Below are 21,593 nucleotides of genomic sequence, written 5' to 3'. Positions count from 1 at the left end.
GATAGACCACATCGTAGCGCATCGTCGATTTCATGCATTCTGTGTGCCCTCACAGCTCACATAGAGGGACCTATTACCCAAACTCCGCAAACAAACCCACGTCTGTTCCTCTCAGGAAGTGTATGAAAAGCCCCAACTAAGCCCTGGAGTGTGGAGGCTGGGTCCCTCTGGAGAGCTTCATTTATCACAGTCCGCTGGAGCCAAAAGGGGGACTTGATGCAGCGCTTTGACTTCCCAAACAGAGCTCTGCCTTACAGCCGACCGACAGACGCAGGGGGTGGGGGGCGGGCTGTGTATACCATGACATTGCACAGCACATTGCTGGCCCTGGATTCTCCCCAGCTAGCGGAGCAGAGACACGAGGCTTCGAGGTGGGGGGAGAAAGAAAGGGGTGGGAGGAGGGTGGAGTTTTTCTTGACCCAAGATCCTGTTTCAACAAGTGACCCTGTCCAGAGAAGGAGAGGGGCGAAGGAGGGAGCTATTTAAAGACAGCTGGCAAGTCTTCTCTCTCGACTGATTTTTCCTTTCCTCCTCCTGCGTTCCTTCCATCCAGCCCCCGGCGAAGATGGGGAAAGGGGTGAGTAGGATGCTTTGAGTGTGTTTTAAGGGGATCGTGCTGGGAATGGCTTGAATGGGACTGAAGCCGACAGTGGTGCTGTGGTAGAAAAAGAAGCAGTAAAGAAACCTAAACTAAATGCCAAATTCCCTGAAGGAGAAGTGGATAAACTCCAGCTACCCGAGTCTGCCCTCAGATACCCAACTGGGGAACGAGGCACTGGGGACCTTCAAAGTTTGAGACAGGAGTGAAGCAGCAACAAACAAGGGGGAACCCGGGCATGTATCTTTCTGGGGCTTGTTTGTGCAGCTTGGAGGGCAGGCAGGGCCAGTGATTAATATGTGCTAGGGCTGAGTGCCGGCACCTCTGGGCTTGGCAGTTCATAGCCCCAGCACCTCTGGGCCTGGCAGTTCATAGCCCCGGCACCTCTGGGCCTGGCAGTTCCTAGCCCCAGCACCTCTGGACCTGGCAGTTCATAGCCCAGCACCTCTGGGCCTGGCAGTTCAGAACTCCGACACCTCTGGGCCTGGAAGTTCATAGCCCCAGCACCTCTGGGCGGCCCTGCCCAGAGGATTCAGGGGGCCTTGGGTCTTCGGCTGCGGGGGGCCCCCGCTTTGGTGGTAATTTGGAAGCAGGGGGTCCTTCCACTCCAGGACCCACCACCGAAGTGCCCCAAAGACCCGCGGCGGGGGCCCCCCACCACTGAATTACTGCCAAAGACCCGGCACTTCGGCGGTGGGTCCCATTTTGGCGGTAATTTGGTGGCAGATGCTCCTTCCGCCCTGTGGCAGAAGGGCCCCCGCCACCGAAGACCTGAAGCGGAAGAAGCTCTGGGGGCCTGGGCCCCACAAGAGTTTTCCAGGGCCCCCGGAGCAAGTGAAGGACCCCGTTCCAGGGGCCCCGAAAAACTCATGGGAGCCTGGGGCAAATTGCCCCACTTGCCTCCCCTCTGGGCGGCCCTGCCTCTGGGCCTGGCAGTTCCTAGCCCCGGCACCTCTGGGCTTGGCAGTTCAGAGCCCCAGCACCTCTGGGCTTGGCAGTTCATAGCCCTGTCACTTCCAGGCCTGGCAGTTCAGAGCCCCGACACCTCTGGGCCTGGCAGTTCATAGCCCTGTCACCTCTGGGCCTGGCAGTTCAGAGCCCCAGCACCTCTGGGCCTGGCAGTTCAGAGCCCCGGCACCTCTGGGCCTGGCAGTTCAGAGCCCCGGCACCTCTGGGCCTGGTAGTTCATAACCCCGGCACCTCTGGGCCTGGCAGTTCAGAGCCCTGGCACCTCTGGGCTTGCTGCATCAGTTGTGAAAGTAAAGAAAAATTACTTGAGCTCTGGCACCTCTTTCATTACAACTGAAGCACTGGGCAGGGGCCCCTGCTGTGCCGGGCCTGGTCTCTCATTCCATAATTGCCATTTCCAATGCACCCCCTCCCCTTCGCTGCAGGGAAACATTTTTGCAGCCAGGTGAACAATGCGACGGAGGCAGGACCGGCACTCGGGGTTTGAGCACCCTAGGCAGATGGCAATTTCGCCGCCCTGTGCGCTGGTCCCGCGGCTCCGGTGGGGCTGCCGCAGTGGTGCCTGCGGGAGGTCCACCGGAGCCGAGCAAGGAGCCGACCATCCGCAGGCACGACTGTGGCAGCTCCACCGGAGCCGTGGAGCACTGGACCCTCCACAGGCACCACTGCGGTAGCTCCACCGGAGCCGCCTGCCGCCCCCTCCGGCAAAACGGCGCCCACCAATTATTCTGGCACCCTAGGCGATTGCCTAGGCTGCCTAAATGGTAGCGCCAGCCCTGGACGGAGGGTACCGCTTACCAAACAATGTGACCGCTGGGTAAACAGCCCCCTCACCAGGGCTGGGTCAGACTCCAGGTGGGGGTGAAGGAGTTGGCCGGGGCATTGGCCCCAGGGGATTATTTGGAGACATAGGCTGCATTCCAAAAGCAAAATCAGCTCAGCTGTTCTCTGCATGCCACTGCCGGGATCAGAGAGCTGGCTTAGCCAGGAAGTTTGTTTGATTAAAGTGGGGCTCCCCTGGTGTTTTCAGCTCTTTGGGAACTTTTTGCAGCTGGCATTAAAAAATACCCCGACTGCTGCAAGCTGGCTCCACTCCACTGCCCCTTAAACATCCTTGGCCTCCTGAATGCTGTCGAGACACGAGGGACATTTTGGAAGGAGCAATCCAGCCCAGCTATCAACCCCCCCTTGCATTATCAGGGATGGGCTTTGCAGCACTGTGGGGTAGTTTGAGGAGAGGGGGGCATGTGCCCCAAATCCCTTGAAACAGAATTCCTCCGACCTGCAAAGTGGAACGCCTCACCCTGCTTTGCTAATTAGTTACCCAGAAGCTGAAATGCAGAGTGGGTTGATTTATATATGTATGTAGAATGGTCAGATCTGTAGGAAATGCCAGAGCCTGAGAACCTTTGTGGAGCTAGGGATGGAGCATGAATTCATTAACGAGATTTATACACTGCTCCTAACACACGACTCATGGAAAACTGAAAAACACAGGGAACGGGCTCTACAGCAAATAGTGTGTAGAAGAAGGATGATGAAGTGACAGTTTAGGAAGGCAGACTAGGGAACTGCCCGTCAGGACTCCTCGTTTCTATTTCCAGTACTGGGAGGTGAATGGGGTCTAAGAATGAGAACAGGGATCTGGTTGTCAGGACTCCTGGGTTCTGTCTCCAGCTCTAGGAGAGAGTGGAATCTAGTGGGTATAAAGTGGTGATGTCAGGACCTGTGGGTTCTGTTCCCAATCCTGTCACTGACTTGTGGTACGACCTTGGGCAAGCCACTTCAGTGTCCCCAACTGGCTAATGTGTATGTCTCCCTCTGATGGGCGGATCCAGGATTGATCAGATGTGTATCCTAGATCCTATAGTGCTTGTAGAGATTCTCTTCAGGCTCAGATGGCAGGGGGGCTGTGCCTCAGAAGGCGTGGGTTCCATCACTGCTGTACTTCTGAAGCCCCATAGCTGGGATGTTCCCAGATGATAACAGGTTTGTTACAATTTTCATTCACCTTTGACGTTCCCAAGTGGGAGGCACCATGGAGGGGCAAAGAGCTGTTCACAGAAGGATTCTTTTAAAAGTATTTTTACAGCCAAGCAATAATCTTACACAGAAGGGAGAATGAAAACCACATTGCCTGAAAAATAACTCTACTCTTTAAACAGCTTCAGTGGGGAAAACAATTTCCTGCACCCACAGGAAGCACTCAGGATGGGGACTTGAATGGGGGATAGCATGGAGACATGCATAGGAAACATACAGGGCTAAGGGTGCTGCCTAGGGGGTAGAACCTGATCTTCGTGTGGGCGCATAGAACAGCCCACATGGAGCTCAGCACAGGATCCGAGCCTGCGATAGCATTTATCATTCTTTTATTATCTGGAGCTTTTTGAAGAAGTCTGCCACGTGACAAGCTCTCGCACTAATAATTAGGGGTGGCTGAAAATGTTCTGTGGACATTTATTTTCAGCGGGAAATCAGGTTTTCGACTCAATAAAACTTGTCGTGCAAAAGGTCGGCTTTCCGCGCATTTTCTGGGCCGTTTTTTGTTGGAAAAACGGAACACCTGAAAACCGAAATATTTTGGCCAAGAAAGCATTAATTCCCCTTCTCTGAGCTCATTTTTCGTTACTTGAATTTCTGGTGCAAAAACGTAATTTTTCCAAGGAAAATTTAGATGAGAAGGAATTTTTGGCCTTCTTTCATCAAAATTTTCCATGGCAAAAACCACCCATTTTCTGAAAAGCTACATGAATACCCAATAACAACATTTTGCATTGATACAGTGTCTTGCAAGAAGAGATTTCACAGCAGTTGCTCTGGTGACACATTGGGGGTCAGGAAACATAAATGAAGCAGGGTGCAGTTTTTCACTGTTATTCCTCTATGAGAACTGCCACAATTGTCACATTTCTGCGTTCCATGGCACCCCTGAAAATGTCACATCCAGAGCAGGACCAGACCTCTGAGCCAAAACAACCTCTGAGTGAAAGGAGAATCCCCATTACCTAGGAGCAGTATGAGGCCTATGACACACAGCTAATTAGTTGGTATCCCAGCCAGTAGAAGGCAGTCATGCATCAGATGCACTAGCCAGTTCATTGCACTGTTGAAAATGACAGCGGGCCACAGCAAAAGAAATATTTACATGAGCGTATTGCAGTGTCCTCAGGGAGGCTCCTCCACAGACTCATGACCAAGGCTGTCAAGGGACCAAAGAAGTATGACCTCCCCCCCCGCCCCACCATTCGCCCGGATCATGCTGAGCTCAGTGCCTGCTGGGACAGGATTTGGGGAATTTAGACAGTGTTTGCTGGGCAGATGTGGCCCCTAAAGCTCAGAGTCTGGTACCTCACTCACAACTCTCTGTGCAGCCACACAGACATGGCACTTCTTTGAGAAGGTGACGGATTACTTAGATAAAGGAAATGCGGTAGATATAATTTACCTAGATTTCAGTAAGGCGTTCGACACGGTTCCACATGGGGAACTGTTAGTTAAATTGGAAAAGATGGGGATGAATATGAAAGTTGTAAGGTGGATAAGGAACTGGTTAAAGGGGAGACTCCAGCGGGTCGTATTGAAAGGTGAACTGTCAGGCTGGATGGAGGTCACTAGTGGAGTCCCTCAAGGATCGGTTTTGGAACCGATCTTATTTAACCTTTTTATTACTGACCTTGGCACAAAGAGCGGGAATGTGCTAATAAAGTTTTTGATGACACAAAGCTGGGGGGTATTGCTAACACGGAGAAGGACAGGGATACTATTCAGGAAGATCTGAACCACCTTGTAAACTGGAGTAATAGAAATAGGATGAAATAAAATAGTGAAAAGTGCAAGGTCATGCACTTAGGAATTAATAATAAGAATTTTGGATATACTTTGGGGGCGCATCAGTTGGAAGCGACGGAGGAGGAGAAGGACCTTGGGGTACTGGTTGATAGCAGGATGACTATGAATCGCCAATGTGATACGGCTGTTAAAAAAGCAAATGCGATTTTGGGATGCATCAGGCGGGGTATTTCCTGCAAGGATAAGGAGGTGTTAGTACCGTTATATAAGGCGTTGGTGAGACCCCATCTGGAATACTGTGTGCAGTTCTGGTGTCCCATGTTCAAGAAGGATGAATTCAAACTGGAACAGGTTCAGAGACGGGCTACAAGGATGATCCGAGGAATGGAAAACCTGCCTTATGAAAGGAGACTCAAAGAGCTTGACTTGTTTAGCCTGGCCAAAAGAAGGCTGCGGGGGGATATGCTTGCTCTATATAAATATATCAGGGGGGTTAACGTTAGGGAGGGAAAGGAATTATTTAAGTTTAGTACTAATGTAGGCACGAGGACGAATGGGTATAAACTGGATATTAGGAAGTTTAGACTTGAAATTAGACGAAGGTTTCTAACCATTAGGGGAGTGAAGTTCTGGAACAGCCTTCCGAGGGAAGTAGTAGAAGCAAAAGACTTTTCTGGCTTTAAGACAAAGCTTGATAAGTATATGGAGGGGATGTTATGATAGGATCGTTAATTTGGGCAATTGATCTTGGATTACCACCAGATAGGTCTGCTCAATGGTCTGCGGGGAGATGTCGGATGGGATGGGAACTGAGTTACTGCAGAGAATTCCTTCTTGGGTGCTGGCTGGTGAGTCTTGCCCACATGCTCAGGGTTTAGCTGATCGCCATATTTGGGGTCGGGAAGGAATTTTCCTCCAGGGCGGATTGGCAGGGGCCCTGGAGGTTTTTTGCCTTCCCCTGCAGCGTGGGGCACGGGTCGCTTGCTGGTGGATTCTCTGCAGCTTGAGGTCTTCAAACCAATTTTGAGGATTTCAATAACTCGGTCCTGGGTTAGGGGTTGTTATAAAATTGGATGGGTAGGGTTCTGTGGCCTGCCTTGTGCAGGAGGTCAGACTAGATGATCATATTGGTCCCTTCTGACCTATGAGTCTATGAGTCTATGAGTCTATAAGAGATGCCAGCTAGAAAGAGATGCAGGAGGGAGGATGGAGTAGATGAGCCACAGGGTCACATCTTGACCCCCCTCCCTGGGAATCATTGGCCAAGGAGAGATCTATGGAAAGGCAGAGTGGACAGGGATGGAGCAGCAGGGCTTCCGTGGGGATTCAGATCCAAACTCCACTGCTTCTCGAGCCCCCTCCCTTTGAGAGTCTTGCCATTCTGGGCAGATGTTAATTAAACCCAACAGCACCCTGTTTGGTCGGTGGTATTACCCCAGCCTCCAGCTGGGAAAACCAAGCCACAGAGTCATGCAGGGACTTGCTTAAGTTCTCACTACAAGTCTGTCACAGAAGTGGGAACAGAATCCAGGAGTCCTGGTACAGTCCTGCTCTGTACCATGGGCATGGTGCAGGCGTGTGTAACTTCCCCAAGCTGGGGCTTTACCACTCCTCATCTGGCCCCCAGTGACTCCCTGTATAGGTCTCTGCCCCACCCAGTCACCTGGAAGAGGCAAGGCACAGCTGGGGCAGTGTGGGGGGTCCAGGCCATTGGCCCCATGTAAATCCCAGCCTGGAGCTCTGGGTCCCCCTCTAGTGTTAGGGATTAGAACTGCAGCCCCATGGAGCATGGCTGGCCAAAGGAGCGACACTCCTGTAATGGCCCTGATCCTGTAGCTCGTGCACCCAGTGAACGACTGGGGGGCGTGGGGGACACAAAGGGCTCAGGATAGGCCCCAGAGCATCTAACTCACCTGTGCCACTGACTACAGGCAGGGGCCCATTCTGCCAGGTCTCCTCTTGTTGCTCGATGGTCCCTCTATAGGGCATCGTTTGGCACTTGGAGGTTGTGAGGGTGGGGGGCAGAGAGCTGGGGCGAGGAGGGGGGCACGGATATTTCCAGAGATATACCAGATATACCATGTCGTGGTAATCTAGCCTCTATGACTGAAAGATAGGGGGTCCCACCGGTGCTAGCCCAGCTTTGGGGGGGGGCTTTGCTGCCCCCAGTCCAGAGCCCCAAAGCAGGGCAAGGTCCATGCTGGCTGCTTAGGGGGATGGTGCTGGCGATGGCTGGGGTGGCTGACTGTAAATGCCTCACCGCTGTCATTAAAGATCCAAGTACTTATGGCAAGAGGCAGGGTGTTAACCCTGGGGCCTTGCCCACACACAGCTAGGCATGGGGTTCTGTTCCACTTGGCTGGTGCATCCCACCCCAGAAGGGGCTGCATTTCGGCAGCTGGAGCAGCAGGTCCTGGAAGGTGTGTGGGATCTTTGCTGGGAGCAAGAGGTTGTCAAACAGAACTGAGAGCTCCTTAGCTATCTCCTCGCCGCACGGCGAAGGATCCCAAAGAGCTATGGAAACCACAGGCAGGAGGCTGGACTCATGAACCCTGGGAAGTGCCAGGACTATTCAACCCTTTCTATGGAGCAGGAAGGAGGGTCTATTCTCCCTTCCCCTTTCATGGCCTGAGAGACACTTTCTTCCTCACTCTCTTTCTTCCTGCGGGGAGCTTTTGGCTCAAACTCTCCTCCAGTCTCTAGAGACAGACATGACTTCCCTTGCAGACCAGGGCCCTCTGGCATCCTTGCTGCCCTGATCATAAACCCCAGGGAATCATTCCCTATTTGGATCTAACGCACCAAATCAAATAGGATCCAGTAAAACACGGCCCCGTCTGAGCTATGAAACTGACTGAGTCGCCCTGGGGACCGGCTGTGCCCCAAGACCGTGCAATCCTGCCTGTACCGGCAGCACCAAACAGTGCCGTGACTGGGCTACCGGGGTCCCCTAGCATGGGCAGAGCCAAAAAGGGCTGGAGATATGTTTGTAAAATGCGAAGGGGGCCAAGGTCGGGGTGATTGACCTTCATGCTGCAGGGCAGGGAGCTGCAGGGGTCAGGAAAGATCCCCCATTGCCTACCTGGCTGGGGGCAGGGGGAGAAGGGGGTTGCGGAGGAAAGTCGTATCTCAGCAGCTGCCGAGGTCAGGGTACTGCACATATGAACCAATGGCCTGTTCAGATGTGGAGAAAGGTGGGCTACTGGACAGAGGGACCAGGGGGTCTGATCCAGAGCAGGGACCTGCTGAGTTAGATGGGCCAGGGGGTGTGATCTGGAGTGGCAAATCCGAGACTCCTTTAAGAGGGTGCACTCCAGCCTCCTACTCCGTCTTCTTAAGGAGCCTGCTGACCCAGACCCAGACCCAGGCTCACGGCGGGAAATGCCCGTGAGGACCCTAGCTATGGGGGTTGGGGGCTGGGCTGGGGCTGCCTTTGAAATGGTTGGCTCTCAATGCACTGCAGTAGATCCCCCTGGGCCTGCACCTGTCTCCCTCGCTCTCACTCTGTTACAGGCTATTCCCAGGAGTGGAGCCGGAGGAGAGGGAGTCCGGCATGCTGGAACTGGAGCCAGCGCCCCCAGCCCCGGGGGAAAGGGTTCCGCTTTGATCGATACAGGGGAACGGGAGAGGCCCAGAGCTGGGGGCAGAAACCAGTGGGGCCTGTGAAGAAGGCACCCCCAAATCATAGCTGGGGCTATGCAGAATGCCTCCTGCAGACATGGCCGGGGGCAGAGAGACATGCTCTGGAAATGCACCATAATGATACATGGGGAGTTGCAATTGGCAGGCTGGCCTTGTCCCGGGGACTCTCCCCAAATTGTGGCTGCTTTCAAGGTTCCTAACAGTTTCAATGCCTCCCTCCCTTCCCACCATCCCTACTCCCCCCCGCTCCCCCGCCCCGCCGTAATGTGACCCTTTGCTCATAGCGGTTGTTCTTGGCACTGGGGGGACTTTTCCATGACAGCAGAGAGCTGAGGTCCTCTTTATTTTCTGCCTTTGAATGAATGCTGCTTTCCCAGCTGCCTGGGCCCGCTCCCACAAGCTGAGCGCTCGAGTTCCCGTCTTTGACTCCCACATCTCCCTTGGGGGCCTATGCCTCATTGGGCTCCCGGATGCCCACCAGTGTGGGGAGGGCCAGGGGAATCATCCCAGGATGTGCCAGTCTCCTCTCAAACAACTCCCACCCCTCCTCCCGGGGGCCCACAGTAATGAATCCCAGAGCCCCCTCAGGAGGAGCCACCAGCCCAAAGCAGCAGGAACCAGGGGAATTCAGTGTCTCTGCTTTGGCAGAGTGTCCCTGGGGAGGGTGAAGTCACTGGCATAGCATGCAGGGCACAGTGCTGTCTATGCCAGGGCAGCATTGGCAGGACAGCTAGAGGTCCCAGCCCCACTGCCCCATGTGCTGTTTGCTTAGTGCAGAGTGAACATTGGAAGATTTGAGGCTTGAGTTCAGTTCCCAAACACCAGCTGTCTCCTTGAGCTCTCTAGGCTGCTGGGCTCACAAATGAGGGCAGGAAGCTCACAAGAGCAGGATTCCTGATGTGATTCCCACCATTGCCTGTGACCGCTCCACATGGGAATGCTGGGATAGGAATAGCCTCTCTCCTGGCATTCTGGCCCTGGGGCTCCTGCGTGGAGCAGAAGCAGTCTGCCATTGTCAGAGCACCACCTGCAGACTATAGGGGCCGGGGCACTGGGAATGCCATCATCCACAGGGCCATGAGCTTTGGCCCATCCTTTGGAGGATCTCAAAGCACATCACACTCATGCACGAGCTGAGCCTGAAACCCCTGGGAGTGGAGTCAGGATCATCCCCACTTTGCAGAGGGGGAAACTGAGGCATGGAGCAGGAAAGTGACTCACAAGTCAGTGGCAGAGCTCAGAGGAGCATTTCCAGAGCATGTCTCCCTGTCCCGGGCCACGACCAGGACCCCATGGTGCTAGGCGCTGTACATAATTTATTAGGCGTATTATGGTAGCATGTCAGAGCCCCAGCCAAGACCAGGACTCCATGGTGCTAGGCACTGTGCATCATTTATTAGGTGTATTACGGTAGCACCTCAGAACCCCACCCATGCACTGGGACCCCATGGCACTAGGCACTATATGAACACAGAACAAAGAGACAGTCCCTGCACCAAACAGCTTCCAATCTAAGTATAAGATGAGAGGCAATTGGAGCAGAGAGACCCACAGATGCGGCAGCCTGAAGAAACATCCATTCGCCTGTTCCTGGCTGTGGTCCCGCTTTTCTGATCTCTTGCATTCAGGCAGGGCGGGGGGTGGGGGGAACACAACTCCCCCTCTCCCACTTATGCATCTCGTCTCCCCCAGGCCTGACCTGACACAGCAAGTGTTGCGGGAGAGAAACCAGGAATGTCTCGGCCCTGCTGCAGGAGATGCCGTTCCCTGGAGACCTGCCTAGGTTTTGTCTGAGGCCCAGAGCATCCGGGGACCAGACACTTGGGCTGTCCTGAGCTGCCAGGTGGCCAGAGCTGGGTTCTGTTCTGCATTGGTTGCTCTGAAGTCCTGGCTGAGGACCTGGCGTGGTGGTGGTGGGAGACTCTATCTGCACTGAGTTAATTCCCACTTGCCACTCAGCACCTTCTTCCAGGGGGATGCTCTGACCTGGCTCTGGACCTGCCAGGGGGTGGCCACAGCCCAGCCAGTCCTGGGCTCCCATGCCTAGTTGTGATCTTCTTGCTGAATGGCTGCCGTGAGTTGGGGTGCTCCTCCTCCCTGTGTCTTTCTCCTACCTGTGGGTTTGTGTGGCTTCTGGGGTCCCCTGCCCACTGAGGTAACACTGCCCCCGTTTCTTCTCCTCCGGTAGGTTGGGCGGGAGTATTCGCCAGCGGCAACCACCTCCGAGAATGGCGGTGGCAAGAAGAAGCAGAAGGAGAAAGAGTTGGATGAGCTGAAGAAGGAGGTGAACCTGGTAAGGATCTGATCCATCCCATGGGCACTGCTGGGGGGCCAGGCTGCCAATGCCTGGTGCGGGAGGGCCCTTGACCTGTTCCCCCCCCCCAAGGCAGGTCACCCCCCTCCATGCTTATGGGACTGTGAGGTTGCTTCACATCCTTGCTAGATCTTGCTGGTCACCCCTGTGATCAGCACCTAGCATCAGACACCAAGGCAATAGAAGGCAGAAACAGTTGGTGGAAGGATGGATGGAGGGATGGATGGATGGATAGTGCAAGTGGCTGGCTGCTGGATAGATGGATGGTGCAGGTGGATGGGTGGATAAAGTCTACAAATAAATAGAAGCAAGAGGAAGACCGAGGACAGGGTAGGCCCGATACTCAATGAGGGAGGGAAAACAATAACTGGAAATGTAGAAATGGCAGAAGTGTTCAATGACTTTTTTGTTTTAGTTTTCACCAAAAAGGCTAGTAGTGATTGGACATCTAACATAGCAAATGCCAGTGAAAATGAGGTAGCATCGGAGGCTAAAATAGGGAAAGAACAAGTTAAAAATTACTTAGACAAGTTAGATGTCTTCAAGTCACCAGGGCCTGATGAAATGCATCCTAGAATTCCCCAGGAGCTGACTGAGGAGATATCGGAGTCATTAGCAATTATCTGTGAAAAGTCATGGAAGACGGGAGAGATTCTAGAGGACTGGAAAAGGGCAAACATAGGGCCAATCTATGAAGAGGGGAATAAGGACAACTCGGGGAATCACAGACGAGTCAGTTTCATTCAGTACCCGGAAAGATAATGGAGCAAATAATTAAGTCATCAATTTGCAAACACCTAGAAGATAATAAAGTGGTAAGAAACAGTCAGCATGGATTTGTCAAAAACAAATTGTATCAAACCCACCTAACCGCTTTCTTTGACAGGGTAACATGCCTTGTGGTTATGAGGGTGTGACGAATTGGGGCATTTTCCTGGTTAAGCAGTAGATATGGTATATCTTGACTTTAGTAAGGCTTTTGATACTGTCTTGCATGACCTCCTCATAAACAAACTAGGGAAAATACAACCTAAATGGAGCTACTCTAAGGTGGGTGCATAACTGGTTGAAAACCCACCCCAGGAAGTCATGGGCAGCAGGCTCCGATGGGCCAGTGCTCTGCCGGACAGGCCCTTCGGATCTGGTTCTGTTCCCAGGACATTCCGCTCTCTTGTTAGTCTGCCTGTGACCTTCCCCCACCTCTCCCCTGGCAGGACGATCACAAGCTGTCCCTGGATGAATTGGGCAGGAAATACCAGGTGGATCTGTCCAGGGTAAGTCAGGACATGTCAGTGTCTGCGGGTTGGTGCCCCTCCCCCACATCGCCCTCTCCCCACAATTTACCTCCCCCACCACCCTCCCTCCCCATCACCCTCCCCTCCCCTCCCCGTCGCTCCCCCTCCACTATAGCCCCTCGCTCCCTGCTTTCCACTTCCCAGTCTGCACTGCCATCCTGCCCCACACCACTGCCCGATGACAATCGCGGCAGCATCAGCCATTGCAGGTACCCTCCTGCTCCCCCCCCCCCGCCATCTGACCTCAACCCCTTGCCAGATCTTGGGAGAATTTCCCCTCACCCCTCCCTTAGGGTGGGGTCAGCCTGGGGCCTGAGCCTTCCCTTATGAAGGATGGTCTGGTCCCTGATTCCCAGGCTCCTGGGTGCAGATTCTATGCAGCGTCCGGGCCACTCCGTTCACCTGGTGCTCAAAATACAGGGAAAGGTCCCCCCCAGAAGCCCCAATGGGGGAGGGTTTCCCCACCCAGAAGCCCCAGCAGCCCCCTGGGGAAGATGAAGCCCCTCCCCTTGCAGTGTGGGTTTTTGCCAGGGTGAGGGAGGGGCTTCCCTCGGGGACCCCTCCTCAAGCCTGGTTGCACCAGGCAGTGGGGGATTCAGGAGAACTGGACCCCGAGAGCTCTGTGATGTGTGTGTGTGTGGGGGGAGGGAGCCTTGGGCAGTGGCTCCATTCCCTTCGCCAGCTGCTGGGTCAGGTGCGGGAGGGGCCAACAATGTGAAATGCCAGAGATACGGGGGCTCCTCCAGCCTTTAGGTGCTTCGAACCCTGGTAGCACGTAACTGGCTCTTTCTGTCCCTTCCTCCTGCCCTCCCGTTTTGTTGTTCCTCTGGATTCTGTGTCGATCCTTCTCTTCCCTGCCATCCCTCCGACCCCCCTCTGCCTGGGCAGGGTCTGACCAACACTCGCGCAGCCGAGATCCTGGTGCAGGATGGCCCCAACGCCCTCACGCCCCCACCAACCACCCCTGAGTGGGTCAAGTTCTGCCGCCAGCTCTTCGGGGGCTTCTCCATCCTGCTGTGGATTGGCGCCATCCTCTGCTTCCTGGCCTACGGCATCCAGGCCGTGATGGAGGACGAGCCAGCCAACGACAATGTGAGCCACATGTGACCCGGAGCAGATCAGACACGGGGCGGGGGGAACCAGTCATTCTGGCCTGTGGCCCAGGGTTGGGTTCTGCTGGATTCTCCACCCCACACCTGGACTTTCTGGGGGTTGAACAAACCTCTGAATGGAACCTCACTGAAACTCCCCTGCTTCTGTCCTTCCCCTAAAGCCGTGTGTGTGTGTGAGGGGGAGAAATTATAGGAGGGACCCTCTGGCCTGAACTTGAGGGGGGCTTGGTCTTACCCAAGGGTTGTGACCAGGTTTTGCATGGCAGGGCTGTAGAGTCTCATCCCAGCCTCCCAGAGATTTGTGAGAACCCGGCCTGAGCGCAGGCTCCAGGGATTTCATCCGTTCGGTCAGCTCTGGGCTTTGATTCACCAAACTCAACCCAGAGCAAGTGAGCAGCATCTCCTGGCCGAGGCAGGCAAAGCCGGGCTGAACTGTTCCCACCTGGACACTGCCAGCACTGGGGGATGGGTGAGGAATGGTTCACTGTCCCCCTGCACTGAAGGCAGGTTCCAAAATAACTCAGCCTTGGTTCCTAAATAAGAGCTGAAGTAACAGGAGCAGCTCTGCCTCGACAGCCATCCCACCCCGAGGCTGATCTCGCCCGGGAGACCTGCAAGTGCTGCAGAGAGCGAGGAGGTTTTGGGGGGTGGAGGGTGCTTTCCCTTCACTGTCAGTGCTGGCCCCACTGCTCCAGTGCGGTGCTAGGGGGTGCTGTGCAGCAGGGAATGATGAGGGTGGCCCAGTAGGGGGTGCTCTCCCTGTGGAGCCAGTACCAAGCACAGTGGCCAGGGGTTCTGTGCTGACCCGGACCTCACCTTTGGGATGAGACACCATCCCAAGTCCCAACTACTTGTGATTATTAAGGAACCAACTGTTCATCCCAGTTGGGGTGTTAGCCCCTGGGCCCCAGCTAAACTCCATCTCCAGTAATTACCTACTTCTCCTCACAGGATCAGATATTTGTCACTTCCTGTCCTAAACTGCTGGGCAGTGTCACTATGCGTCTGTTAAGCAGCTGCCACATCCCACCCCAGGGGTGGATGCATTGCGGCAGTGGGTGAAGAAATCCCCTATGTATAAATAGTCTTCCTCTCTCCCCAGCTGTACCTGGGCGTAGTGTTAGCTGCTGTGGTCATAGTCACTGGCTGCTTCTCCTACTACCAAGAGGCCAAGAGCTCCAAGATTATGGATTCCTTCAAAAACATGGTACCACAGGTAGGAGTTCCCCTCACCCATCCTCTGCACCCTGCTGGCACCACGTGGCACGGGAAGGGAGCACCAATGAAGGGAGGAACCTGACCATCTGAATGAAGGCAGCTCAGGCTGGAAGGGTCATGGCCAAGCTACAAAACATTGATTGCAACAAACCCACAGCTACCTAGGAGTGCCCACTTCATGGGGGAATAGAACCTGGGTCTTCCAGCACTTAAGGCCCAGCCTCCTGAGCTAGAGGAGGATCCTCACTGACTGCTAGCAATATAGGGCCCCATGTCACACAGACAAGCAGTTCTGATTCATCCAGTAGAGGGAAGAATTTTCCCCTCTAAGCCTCCCTTTTGATCCTAAATCTCCTTGACAGGAGAGACAGACCCAAGCAGCACAAGTGGAATCTGGGTTGGGGACACCTGTAAAGGCTTAGGGCAGGGTCTGGGATTTTGGTCCATTTGGGAAACATGGGTCCAAGTCCAGTTTCAGGGTGTTAAGATCTCGGCTGGTCCCTTACGGGGGGAACCCAGCCAGTGTGGTTCCAGAACTCCCTCTAGTGGCGGTCAGGCCACAAATAGGAGTCGATGAGCCCATGACAGCCATGGGGAAATGGCCTTTTAGCTCAGTGGCAGCTGATGTCTTTAGACCCAGAGTTCCCAGATTCCAGGGGCATGGGCATGGCGTTGCAAGAGCTGTTGTTGCCGAAATACCCCAGGCCATCGCTGAGCGATGGGAGAAGAGAACACAGAGCCGGAGGCTCTCCAGGGATCCCTGAGCCCATCTGGGGGATCCACCTCCTCCCTGAGCTGGCAGCACAGCCAGGGGGCCATTTCTGAGTTTGGATGCAACCGTGCTTAGCTTTTGATTTTGTCCCAGTCTCTGAGGCCTCCATGCTTCCTCCTTCCAGCCAGTCTCTGAAACGCTGCATTGATGGGCTGGGATCTCGCTCTCCCGCTGGTAGAAATCGGGAGTCACCCCACTGAAGTGGAGCAATCAGAATCAGGCCTGTGCCATGCCTTGCCTGGTCGGCGGCAGGAGAGCCCACGGGGCGGGGGCAGGCAGTCCCAGCCCGGAGAGAGAAGATCCAAACGGAGCTGATTGCTGAGCGCTAGGGATGGGGGGGACAGAGAAGCAGCTGCAGTGGTGGGTGGGCAGCACTTCCCTCTGCTGGCTGGAAGAGGGGGCGCAGCTGTGACCCCCCCACACACCGTGAGAGTCCAGAACTCCACTCCACCCGAGCCCAGAGCAGGCTAAGCCCTGGGTAAGTGTGGGGGTGCGCTCAGGACACGCTGGTGCAAGGTAAACCACATGCACTTGCAGCTTTGCTCACAGCTTCTACTGGCAGGGCTGTTCTGCAGGGCTCTCCCACGAGGGGCTGGGACCCATCAGGGCAGATGGGGGTCAGCTGTGCACAGCAGGCTGGGGCGTTACAGGGAGCTCCAGGGGTGCAGGAGCTGGGTTCAGTGCTCTTGCCTTTACCTCTCCTTCTGGTTGCATTGGGCAGCAAGCCCTGGTGATCCGGGAGGGCGAGAAGATCCAGATCAACGCCGAGAACGTGGTGGTGGGAGACCTGGTGGAGGTGAAGGGGGGAGACCGGGTCCCTGCTGATCTGCGCATCATCTCCTCCCATGGCTGCAAGGTGAGGATGGCAGGGCTGGGCCCTAGGCTGGCGTGGGGGCTCCATGGGCTAGAGGAGAGGGAGGCATGGCCACCATAGGGCAGCCAGTGCTGCTCTGTTTGGCCGTACGGACAGATGGACCCTGCTTTGTCCATCTTACACAAGAAGGCTTATGAGGCCTTGCTGCTCTCGTGGCCCTATGAGATCTACCCACAGGGCCATATAGGGGGATATTGGTGCCGTCTTTCTTGGAAGGGCTGCTGTGGCCCACCCCTTGGACTCTGTAGAGATCCCCATACTGGGGGGCATGTAGGGGGGCTCTGGCTCCTGTCCGATCCCGACGGCAGCAGGCTATGTCAGCACAGACTCAGGGGAGGTCGCAGGGTCTCGGCCTGGCTGAATCTCCAGATCCCTTGTAAACCCAGGGCTCCCCTGCAGGGATGGGGTGAAAGTGAAGCTGGGCTGTCCCTGTATGCCTGGTTGCAGCATCCCTGAATCCCCCACTGCCAGCCCAACCCCTGGAGCCCTCCGAACCCCCCCAGCCCTGTCTGATGAGGGCCCTAACCCCTCCCCTGCCCGCGATGATAAGCACCCCGGATCCAACCGTCCCCCCACCAGCTGCTGAACCCCTCCCCCCTTCCATCCCTAAACTCGAGTGTCCACGTGCTCCCATGCCTCCACCCCCCCACCCCACCCCCATCCCAGCAGTGCAGCTGTCAGGCGCCTGCAGTGAGAGCTGGGAGCCAGGACTCCTGGGTTCTGTTCCCAGCTCCAGGAGCCTGCCAGCAGCCCATGCTCTGTGCAGAGGGCCCCATGTGAACTAGTACTGAGGATGGGGGGCACTCGAGGGGTGGGACATGGGAGCCCCAAGAGCAGAGGGATTTGTCCATCTGTGTATAAGGACAGAATCGGGGCTTATGGGCTGATGACAGGGACAGGGGATGGATAATGACTGAGGCAGATTGCCCCCGTGCTAGCTGTCTGTCTGTCTGTCTGTTCCTCTCATCTCTGTCTCTCTTGGGCCCCGAGGCTCCTGACCGGCCTCCCGTTGCCTCGGCAGGTAGATAACTCCTCCCTGACGGGCGAGTCGGAGCCGCAGACTCGCTCCCCTGAGTTCACCCACGAGAACCCCCTGGAGACCCGCAACATCTGCTTCTTCTCCACCAACTGTGTGGAAGGTGAAGGGGGGAGGAGGCTGCTGGTCCCTGCTCAATTTAGGGCCCGTCCCTGGATCTGCAAGGCTGTCCCACATGTGCCCCGGCACTAAGTCTGGGGCGGTTATGGAGCCCTGAAATCAGTGTGCGGGGGACGGGGGAGGGACTGAGCAAAGGGGAGTTGAAATGGCCAGACTGGGGGGAAATGAGAAGGGTTATTACCCCCAGGGCAGCCTAACTCCAGAATTGCAGAGGCAGTGCCAGTGAGGGTGCCCGGGCAGGCGACCGGGCCGCAATGCCAAGAAGGTCTGGCCCTGGCACACAGACTGCTGTGCTGAGAGATGCCAGAGGGAATGCTGTGCTGAACGGAGAGCCCTGAAGGCTGGAGGGGCCTGTTGCTCAGACAAGGGCCTAACCCCAGAGACAAACCAGGCCTCCATCCCCGCCAGGCCTATCACCCACCCAATGGGTGGCATTTGCTTGCCTGCTAACAGTGAGGGGCCTTGTCCAGTCCTCATGCTGCCAATCAGGGGCCCGCCTGCTGGGATGGGCTGAGACCCCCGCAAGCTCATTGCACAGAATAGCCACCAGGCAGGGTTCGAGTGGATCCCTGGAGGGACAAAGGCTCCTGGTCCAGGGCTGAGAGGATACCCAGAGCCCAGACAAGCGATGCACGGGGGAGTTGCTACATTGTTGGGGTCCCTCAATCCACCCTTTACCCGAGCTGCTCCTGAGCCCCCTCCCAGCCCCAGATCCCTCACTCCAGTTCCAGTCTTCTCCTCAGAAGTATTGAAATACCTGTCTCCCCTCCCCCACCACCGCACTAGGCACTGCCCGGGGTATCGTCATCTCGACCGGGGACCGCACAGTGATGGGCCGCATCGCCTCGCTGGCTTCGGGGCTGGAAGTGGGCCGCACTCCCATCGCCATGGAGATCGAGCACTTCATCCAGCTCATCACCGGGGTGGCCGTCTTCCTGGGCCTCTCCTTCTTCATCCTCTCCCTCATCCTCGGCTACACCTGGCTGGAGGCCGTCATCTTCCTCATCGGCATCATCGTCGCCAATGTCCCGGAGGGGCTCCTGGCAACCGTCACGGTAACAGGTTCTGCTCCCGTGCTACCCAAGGCTGGGGCTGGGTGTCTGGCCAGGCCCCCTGGCACAGCCAGTGCAGGGCGATCTGACCACACTGGCAGTGCCAGGTGCAAATCCCCCCCACCCCCATGCCTGCTCTGACTGCCGCCCCTCCGGCCCGCAGGTGTGTCTGACCCTCACCGCCAAGCGCATGGCACGCAAGAACTGCCTGGTGAAGAACCTGGAGGCAGTGGAGACACTGGGCTCCACCTCCACTATCTGCTCCGACAAGACAGGCACCCTGACCCAGAACCGCATGACAGTCGCCCACATGTGGTTCGACAACCAGATCCACGAGGCTGACACCACCGAGGACCAGTCCGGTGAGAGGCCGTCACTGCTACCTGCCACCTGTTCCCCCCACCTCCGCTGCCTGTGCCCCCCACCATCTGTGCCATTACCACTCCACCACCCTCTTCCCTTCCACCAGTGCCGTCACCACCCTGGCGTCCCTGCTCACATCCCCGCCACTCACACCGCCCCCCGACACCACTGTGTCCTTCTGCCTGCCACTACCCCCACTGCCCAAACCCCTGGGACTGCCACACACACACCCCACAGACCTCCGCCCGCACCCCTGCCACTATCTCCACCACCTAAGTCTAGGTTTACGTCAGCACTTTTGCTGGTAAAACTTTTGTCAGACAGGATGTGAAAAAAATCACACCACTGACCAACGTAAGTTTCACTGATGAAAGCACCGGTGTGGACAGCCATAGCGACTGCTGCTTGTTGCAGGTGGTGTAATTATGCCGGCAGGAGAGCTCTCTCCTGTCGACACAGAGCAGCTACATGGGAGACCTGACAGTGGTGCAGCTGTAAGGTGTGTAGTGTAGACATAACCTTAGCCTGTCCTGTGAGCAAACTGTCATTCTCCACACACTGGGTAACAATGCAGCATATAGGGGAAACTGAGGCAGAAACAGGACTCATACAAATACTACAAAATATTCCCACTTTGTCACACTCCCCCACTGTGTGTGCCCTCACCCCCCATCCCTACCTAAGCGCCATGCCAACTCCACCTATGCTCTCACATACCACCCACCATTGTGTGCCGTCACCCCCCACCTCTACCCATGCCCCCCACTACCACCACTGCCTGCACCCTCCATCACTAGCCCCCTCGCCCGTGCCCTTTCCCCCTGTCATCACCACCTATGTGCCATGGCTGCCTGTACCCTACACCCACGCCCCCTGTGCCTCCCACCACCCCATCTGTGCCCCCTGACACCACCTCCACTCTGGCTACCTGCTCCCCTAACTCATCATCTTGTGTATCTCCTCACTCCAGCCATCCTTGCCTCCCCCCGTCTGCATCTGTCTAACCCCTGGTGCTGCTTCAGGGCAGGGCTGAGGTGAGGGTACGGGGGGAACTTGTGGCACTGCAGGGTCAGCTGTGCTGAGCCCCAGAGTGTGCCCTGGGCAGAAGGTAGCATGGCAGTGCCCGCAGGGTGGATGTGGCAAGCCCTCGCACACAGCACCCGTGTTCCATGTTCCTCTCCCGAATTCCTGGCTCTTCTTTCCCTTGTTTGCCTCAGTCTCAGTTCGATCCCATGGGACCTGACATTGGGAGGCTCTGGTTTGGAGACCTGGGCACCTCCCAAGAGCAGGCTCTGCTGGATTAGAGATTGCAGGAAAGATCCTGGCTGCTCCATCCAGGCCTCTCCTGGCAGGTGGTGCTGTAGGGGGCGGGGCAGGAGCACTGGCTGTGTGGGGAGTTCCTAGCTACCCCAGTTCCAGCCTCTGCCAGAAGGGGGCACTGTAGGGGGGCAGGGAAGGAGTACTGGCTATGGGGGGAGTTCCTGGCTACTGTAGTCCCAGCCTCAGTCAGCAGGGGGCGCTGTAGGAGGTGGGGCAGGAGCACTGGGTATAGGGGGAATTCCTGGGTACTCCAGTCCCAGCCTCTGCCAGCAGGGGGCATTGTACATGACAATGCTGCAGCCAGGCAGTGGGCACGGCTCACTGCTCCAGTCCTGTGATCAGGGGTCTGGGTGGGGTCATGTGGCTGACTGGTGTGTCTCCTGACAGGTGCAACCTTCGATAAGCGCTCACCCACCTGGGCAGCCTTAGCCCGCATCGCTGGCCTGTGCAATCGAGCCGTCTTCAAGCCAGGCCAAGAGAACGTCTCCATCTCCAAGGCAAGCTGGGTTCCTGGACCCCACCCCTCACTCCTGGGCTCCCTGCACAGCTCCCCGAAGTGAGATGGGCCCCAGTGCTGAGCACACCAGACTGCCCAGGGGATATGGGCTCTGCAGGTCTCCCCCTGTCTCCCCTACCCTTCACGCTGCTCTGATCCCAGCCTGGGACACCACGTGAGATCGAGGACGGGACCCGTGAGGAGCTGCACTGAGATGGGATCTTGGCTTCCCACAGCCACAGCCAGCTGGGCTCAGACTGCCCAGGGGGCCTGGGCGGCCCCCAGCCACTGCCACACTGCCAGAGCTCTGCCCCGCCCGGACCCCCTGGCAGGGAGCGGGTCTCAGACCTGTGCAGCTCCCCCTTGGCCGCACGGCCAGCCTGGGGAGAAGGCAGCCCATAGGAGTGTGCTTTCCTAGGGACGGATCCCAGAGCCAGGGGCTGTTCAGTCTGACCCATTATACGTGGCTGGGTTGTTCCCTGCCTCAGCAGGATTGTCAGCCTCAGAGCAATGGCCAGTGAACCCCAGAGCCCGTCCACCAACCCCACCAGATCAGAGCAATGCCCAAGAAGCCCCATAGCCCGTCCGCCAACCCCGCCAGATCAGAGCAATGCCCAGCA

General features: G+C 56.3%; 1 protein-coding gene across 1 annotated transcript in view; it reads left to right on the top strand.

Moving 5' to 3' along the window:
- Positions 1–415: 415 nt before the first annotated feature.
- Positions 416–21,593, top strand: part of LOC127037763 (sodium/potassium-transporting ATPase subunit alpha-2) — a 35,554-nt gene continuing 14,376 nt past the window's right edge. Inside the window, exons 1-10 of the mRNA XM_050929807.1 lie at positions 416–577; positions 11,190–11,294; positions 12,530–12,589; positions 13,499–13,702; positions 14,825–14,938; positions 16,434–16,568; positions 17,608–17,725; positions 18,529–18,797; positions 18,958–19,156; positions 20,865–20,974. Coding sequence (XP_050785764.1) covers positions 566–577; positions 11,190–11,294; positions 12,530–12,589; positions 13,499–13,702; positions 14,825–14,938; positions 16,434–16,568; positions 17,608–17,725; positions 18,529–18,797; positions 18,958–19,156; positions 20,865–20,974 — 1,326 coding nt within the window. The 5' untranslated portion in view covers positions 416–565. The remainder of the gene's footprint in view (positions 578–11,189; positions 11,295–12,529; positions 12,590–13,498; positions 13,703–14,824; positions 14,939–16,433; positions 16,569–17,607; positions 17,726–18,528; positions 18,798–18,957; positions 19,157–20,864; positions 20,975–21,593) is intronic.

Source organism: Gopherus flavomarginatus, chromosome 20 (genome assembly GCF_025201925.1).
Source record: "Gopherus flavomarginatus isolate rGopFla2 chromosome 20, rGopFla2.mat.asm, whole genome shotgun sequence".
Lineage (NCBI taxonomy): Eukaryota > Metazoa > Chordata > Testudines > Testudinidae > Gopherus > Gopherus flavomarginatus.
The sequence above is the reverse complement of the archived record's forward strand: the minus strand, read 5'-3'. Positions and strand labels throughout refer to the sequence as shown.